This window comes from Equus quagga, chromosome 13 (genome assembly GCF_021613505.1).
Source record: "Equus quagga isolate Etosha38 chromosome 13, UCLA_HA_Equagga_1.0, whole genome shotgun sequence".
NCBI classification, from domain to species: domain Eukaryota; kingdom Metazoa; phylum Chordata; class Mammalia; order Perissodactyla; family Equidae; genus Equus; species Equus quagga.
The window spans coordinates 83,122,764-83,129,980 of record NC_060279.1 but is presented as its reverse complement, the minus strand read 5'-3'; the positions used below and the strand labels follow the sequence as shown (position 1 = coordinate 83,129,980).

Here is a 7,217-nt window from a genome sequence, read left to right as displayed (position 1 = left end):
GTGTACGCGGGCACAGGGGGACAACCACGTGAAGAGGGAGCAGGAGGACAGCCGTCTGCAAGGCAAGGAGAGGCGCCTCAGGGGAAACCAGCCCGGCTGACACCCTGACCTCAGAATTTTAGCCTCCAGAAACGTGAGAAAATAGATCTCTGTTGTTTAAGCCCTTCAGTCTGTGGTATCTTGCCATGGCAGCCCTAGAAAATGAATGCAGTGAGTGTGTAGACTGAGCTACGAAGAGGTCCCACCGGGCAAACCTTCCTGGCGTGAGACACCCAGATCGGGCGGTGAACAAGCAGCCACTAAACAGAGAATCGCGTTTATTCCATTCTCGATGAAGTGCCAGACACACCGATCACTCGTGGCTCCCAGAAGATGGGGTTCAGGACCAAGGACAGCGGCTGGTCTGAGCCACAGCGAGGGCTGGAAATCAACAAAAGGATGGCGGGCAGGAGGGACCAAGGAGGAGCTGCCCCATCCCGGCATCCCTCCACCTGCATTGGAGAAGCCCACCCCAAGGGAACCACAGAAAGAAGCAAGAGACCAAACAGTGACTCTGCCAGAGTATGTTGAAGAAGAGTGTGGAATTCCCACCAATAACTGTTCGTTGATGGCTGAGGTTGGCAAACTTTCTGTGAAGGGCCAGATGGTAAATATTTTACGCTTTGTGGGCCACAGAAGCTCTGTCTCATATTCTTTTCATTTTATTTTACAACTCTTTCAAAATGTAAAAACCATTCTTACCTTTTGGGCCATGCAAAAGCAGGTCTGGCCGCTGGTCTAACCTTGGGCTGCTCTCTCCTGGGACCAGTGAAATTTGGGGGTCCTGGTGCAAAATGAAAATTGGTGCCCTTTCTTCTGAGATTATAAGGATTTTGAGATGGTGATGGCAGAGCGTGAAACCGAGTGTGGGCTCTGTGTGGTTGCACAGGTTGCACACCCACGAAGCAGGCCCTGCTGTGGCTTGTCCTCACTGAATTCTCGGGAATGTGACACAAGCCTTTTGGGCATCTCTTGATGTCCCTAAGTTAACTCTAAAGACAGAGCAGGCTGAAACTTGGCCTCAGTTGGTGGTTATCTGGGAGGAAGGCCTTCTCTACGTGCTGGGCCCGCCCGGAGGCACTTCCCCGAGCGTGTGGGTCTTCTGGTGGCAGGTGAGGTTCCCGATGCGCCTGAAGGCCTTGCCGCACGCCTTGCACTCGTAGGGCTTCTCCCCGGTGTGGATCCTCCGGTGTGCCGTGAGTGTGGGCTGGTGCCGGAAGGCCTTCCCACACTGCCCGCACTGATAGGGCTTCTCTCCCGTGTGGATCCGGCCGTGCTGGACCAGGGTGGACTTGCGCACGAAGGCCTTGCCGCACACGCCGCACTGGAAGGGCCTCTCGTCGCTGTGGACGGCCTGATGCTGGAACAGGAACGACACCTTCCGGAAGCTTCTCCCGCACTCGCTGCACCGGTAGGGCTTCTCGCCCGTGTGGATCCTCAGGTGGATGGAGAGGTGCGCCTTCTGGCTGAAGGTCTTGCCGCACTCCTTGCACGCGAAGGGCCGCTCCCCGGTGTGGGTCCGCCGGTGGACCGTGAGGTAGCCCTTCTGGCTGTAGGACTTCCCGCAGGCGCCGCACTGGAAAGGCTTCTCGCCCGTGTGGCTGCGCCGGTGCACCACGAGCTGCACGTTCTGGTTGAAGGCCTTGCCGCACTCGGCGCAGCGGAAGGGCCTCTCGCCCGTGTGGATCCGCTCGTGCAGGATGAGGGCGGAGGACTTGGTGAAGCGCTTGCCGCACTGCCGGCACTGGTACGCCTTCTCGCCGGTGTGCGTCTTCTGGTGCTCCACCAGGGTCATGCTCTGCGCGAAGGCCTTGCCGCACTCGTAGCACTTGAAGGGCCGCTCGCCCGTGTGCGTGCGGTGATGGTTGACCAGGTCGGATTTCTTGCGGAAGGCCTTCCCGCACACCCTGCACGGGTGGGGCCTGTCGCCTGTGGGGGCCCGCTGGTGCCCGAGCAGGGACGAGCGCTTGGTGAAGCGCTTGCCGCACACGTCGCAGGCGAAGGGCTTCTCCCCGGTGTGCAGGCGCTGGTGGTCCACCAGGTTGGTGATGAGGGTGAAGGCCTTGCCGCAGTCGCCGCACTTGTAGGGCCGCTCGCCGGTGTGCGTGCGCCGGTGCCCGACCAGCTGCATGTTCTGCACGAAGGCGCGGCCGCACTCGGCGCACCGGTACGGCCGCTCGCCCGTGTGGATGCGCTGGTGCACCGTGAGGTTGGCGCGCTGGCTGAAGGCCTTGCCGCACTCAGGGCACGTGAACGGCTTCTCGCCGGTGTGGACGCGCTGGTGCACGGCGAGGGTGGCATTCCTGCGGAAGCGGCGCCCGCACTCGCCGCACGCGAACGGCTTGTCCCGGGCGTGTGCACGCTGGTGCTGTGCCAGCTCAGTGCGCTGCGCAAAAGCCTCGCCGCACTCCCGGCACACGCAGGACTTCCCGCCGCTGGGGGCTTGCCGGGGTCTCTCCAAGCCGGGACACCGCGGGTCACACTGGTGGGGCCCCCTCTCTTCTGGAATTCCTGGCTGGGGGTCTCGGGGCCCGCACTCTGCAGGGGCGCTTCCTGAAGGTGTCCCGGCCTCTCCTGACGCAGAGCGCCAGGGGCAGCCCCCTCCCAGCCCTCCCAGGGCCAGCCTGGGGGGCGCTCCAGCAGGGACAGCCTCCTCTGGGCCGTCTGTCTCAGGCCTGCACTCCAAATCTGAAAGAGACCGAAAACACGAATGTGACTCACGCCACCTGCTCCTGGAGCTGGGAGAGGTGAGGGCTGGGGGTTGGGAAAGCAAAGAGAAGCCCCCTTAGGCACCTCCCAAGGGCTCTAGGCAAGGCCTGCGGCTATGACCTGAATGTGCCCCCGCCCTCCACCTCCAAATTCCTATGTTGAAATCCTAACCCCTTAGTGATGGTATTAGGAGGTGAGGCCTTTGGGAGGTGATTAGGTCATAGGGGCAGAGCCCTCAACAATGGGATTGGTGCCCTTATAAAAGGGACCCCGCGGAGAACCCCCTCATCGCTTCCTTCATGTGAGGACACCAAGAAAACGGCTATGAACCAGGAGGAAGGTCCTCCACCGAACCCTCCACCTCACCCAGTGAGCTCAGGTTCCGGAAGTTCTCCAGCATCACATCCTTGTACAAGTCCCTCTGAGCTGGCTCCAGCTGCTGCCACTCCTCCTGGGTGAAGTCCACAGCCACGTCTTTGAATGTCACCAACTCCTGCAATCACAAAGATGTCTGGTTCACCCAGGCCACCAGGCTGGGGGGAGCGTGGGAGGCGGGCACGGTGCTGGCTTCAGTGGGTCATCCCTGGAGGACCTTCCCAGCACCATCTGGGCACGTGGTAAGTGCTGTGACTGTGGTGACCATTATCATTACAGGGCTGGGGCTGATTTGGTTTGGGGTTTGAGGGCTGCGTTGGGGTCCCCAAGGCCATCCCCTGGTTTGATGATTCTCTACGAGGACTTGCAGGACTCGGCATAAAGTCATACTCACAGCCACCCCGCCCCAGGTGACAGAGACACAGGCCATGGAGGGGACTAGGGTGGACAGGGGCTCATGGGACTCTCTGGCCACCCAGGCTGAGCCACCCATGAGAGGATGACGGGACAACACTACTCACCAGGGCCTCGTCAGCCAGCAGCTGGGTGGCCATCCCTCCACTGCCTATGGTGACTGGGGGACAAGGGGCTGCTGGGGCTCTAGCAGAGGGAGAGAGAGAGGGGACAGTAAGAGACCAGGCCTAGTTCTGCCTCCTAGATGCACATGTGCGCGCACACACACACACACACAGCAAACACAACTCCCCCCACCACCCTGCCCTTCTCATCCACAGAAACACACAGAGATGCAGCAGACACACCACCTGGGCTCACAACCCAGACACTAACCCCATTGTGTGGCTGGGCAGGTGGGGAGTGGGGCACTTCTCCAGGCAGGATCAGCCCCAGGCCCACTCTACCTAGACACCCCCGCCAGGCTGTGGACCTAGGAGCCATTCAGGCCCAACTGATCGGGCCCCCGCCACTGCCCCAGGCCCCGCTTACACTTGGGGTCCAGCTCAACTACCAGAGGAAGAGGCCCCCGAGGACAAAGGTCCCGGGACAGGGAAATCAGTCCCAGCTACAAAACGTCCACCACACCCTCAACTGTCCCTTGCTGTGTCAGCTTCCTTGTCTAAGATGTAGGGTGGCCGCCATCCCTGACCCAGCTCATGGGGCTCTAGAGAGAACCAAGGCCTCTCTCCTCTGTGCTGACCCAGGCCTTGCCTGCAACTGTCCTTTGACACTTGTCACCCTGGGCTGGTGAACTGTGAGGCTGCAGGGGCCAGATACCTGGGTTTAAATCCCAGTTCTGCTGCTTACCCACTCTGTGACTTTGGACAAGTGACTCCACCTCTCTGTGCCTCAGTTTCCTCATCTGGAAAATGGGGATAAGGCATCCACCTCACAGGGTCATTATGAGGTTTCAACAAGATAGTGTAAGTAAATCCCTTTACAACACCTGCCGTGTGGTAAGGGATACAGAAATGCTTTATTATTATTGTTACTATTTTTTATTATCACCCTCTGTATATGTGACATTTTCCCCCACTAAACTGGGGTTCCCTTTAGTAGCCTTCATCCCAGCAACTTGCATAGGATTTGGCTCACAATAAACCCCCCTCCTTTTTTTATTGTGGTCAAATACATGTAACATGAAATTTACCATTTTAAAGTGCACAGTTCAGCAGCATTTAGCACATGCACAATATTGTGCAACCATCACCACTGTCTAGTTCCAGAACATTTCCATCACCCCAATGCAGCCCCTCCCCATGTACCCCTCCCCCCAGCCCTTGGCAACTACAAATCTGCTTTCGGTCTCCATGGATTTTTCTATTCCAGACGTTCCATACAAATGGAATCATACACTATGTGGCCCTCTGTGTCTGGCTTGTTACACTGAGCATGACGTTTTTGAGATTCATCCATGTGGTGGTGCGTATCAGTGCTCTGTTCCTTTCCATGGCTGCATAATACTCCATTGTATGACCATACCACCTTCACTTATCGATTCATCTGCTGATGGATATGTGGGTTGTTCCCACCTTTTGGCTATTGTGAATACGTGTGGTCCAGTATTTATCTAAGTCCCTGTCTTCAGTTCTTGGGGTATACACCTATGAGTAGAGTTGCTGGGTCATGTGGTAATTCTGTGTTCAACTTACTGAGGAATCGCCAAACTGATTTTCCACAGCAACGACAGGCCACTTTACATTACAAAAAGAAATTCTGGAAATACAAAGGTGGAGGGGAACAGGGCCTTTTAGGTCATCTGGGGCCTAGGGTCTGGCCCCACCTCGCTCAGATTCAGGGTCTGGGAACCTGCATTTCTAACTAGTCTCGCTTCCCACTAGTGACCCTGACATGGCTCCAGCTCCCCCTCAAACTCTTGTGATCACAAACCCCAGTTGGTACAAAAAGAAAACTGAGCCCAGCAGCAACCCGTGGGTGTTTATTTCTAAATGATATACAAGCACATGATACAAAATGCCATATGTTCATGATACATAACAGAGAACATCCTGTGTGTAAAATATGTGTACCCTGTATGCATGGGCTACAGCACTAAATACCAAGCACACAGGAATATAAGGTACACACACACACACACACAATATACCATAAGTATATAGGTGCGCACACTCTAAAGACCACACATATGTGTATATGAGCTGTAATCACACACTAAATAGCATAGATACATGCATGTGAGGTGGATATGAACTGAAAGACAACATGTATGTAAGATGTATACACACTAAATGTCATATCCACATGTCGATGAGGTCCAATCACACACAAAATACCACATCAATGTGTATATAAGATATATGTGACCTTATATCTGTGTGCTCTGGTACTAAATACCACGTATACCTGTATGTGACGTGTAATCATGCACACTAGATGCCATAGATACATGTGTGTAAGATATGTGTAAACTGATTACACACATATCACTGTTCTGAATACCACATGCGTGGGCATAGACACTGCACACAACAAATACCGTATATGCATGTCTATGAGGTGGATGAACACTAAATACCAGATACCCTTGTAAATAAGGTGTGTATATAGACATAGTAGGTACCATATATACATGTACATAAGGTGTATATATAGATACTCACATTAAATACCGTAATTACACCTATACACTGTACTACACCAAATACCCTATATATGTACATATGCATACTCTACTATATACCATATTTCATTAACTGTAAGAGCCAATCGATGGAAAGAAACCATGATTTTATCTAAGGAAAAAAAAATCTGCCGATTAAACCACAATATACTATCAGTGGTAAGACGTATCCTAATTTCAGAGATGTTAAACTGAAAAAACTCGCATCCTAGAATTAAAGACTAAAGCTGAATTACTCTGCTCAGACTGGGCCGACCTACGAACTCCAGCTCTAACATTCTCTGGCTGTGCCCCACTGGGTGGCCTGGCACATGCCCCACCCCGGAGGCCACTGTCTGGATCCACTCCCCAGTTGTATGACCCTGGGCAGGTCACTCAAGCTCTCAGTTTCCTCCTCTGTAAGGTTAGGGACATAGTACTGCTGCCTTACAGGGCTGTTGTGAGGATTAAGTGAATCCATGTAGCTAAAGACCTAGAATGGTGCCCAGCACAGGGCTTCCTAAGGGGTTATTAAGTCGCACTGTGGGGGCCTTTTCTTTTTTGTGCCTCAGTTTCCTCACCTGCAAAATGGGGAGAATCATAGTGGGTACCAGGTCGAGCGACTGTGAGGGTTTACTGAGCTAAGAGGGTGTCTCTCCAACGTCAGTATGCACAGCATCACCCACGGAGCTGGAGGAGCCACGGCCCCGGGGCCCACCCCTGCGAGTCTGCGTCGCCTTTCCGGGGCGGCCCGCGAATCTGCATCTCTGATAGCCCGGGGGACGGGGCCACCGCAGGGGTATACGTGACCGAAGCACCAGCTCAGCGCCCCGCCACTGCCAGGGCGGCGCCGCCGTTACTATTACCAAACAACAGCGAGAACAGGAGCAGCTCCAACGGTGGAGCCCCGCGGGCCACCTTGCATATGTGCTGTCCCCGGACCGACTGTCTAGGCGGGGAAACTGAGGCACGGAGGGGAGGGGATTCAGAGCGCCCTCCGGGGTGCCCCCCGTGATGC

The 7,217-nt window shown here is 55.0% G+C and overlaps 1 protein-coding gene across 1 annotated transcript; it reads right to left on the bottom strand.

Moving 5' to 3' along the window:
* Positions 1–277: 277 nt before the first annotated feature.
* LOC124250262 (zinc finger protein 883-like) lies at positions 278–6,964 on the bottom strand. Its single transcript, XM_046682087.1, has 4 exons — positions 6,918–6,964; positions 3,645–3,723; positions 3,115–3,241; positions 278–2,727 (listed from the first exon to the last, which is right to left on the bottom strand). Exons 1-4 carry the CDS (start codon positions 6,962–6,964, stop codon positions 1,094–1,096), a joined length of 1,887 nt encoding a protein of 628 aa, XP_046538043.1. The 3' UTR covers positions 278–1,093.
* Positions 6,965–7,217: the final 253 nt, after the last annotated feature.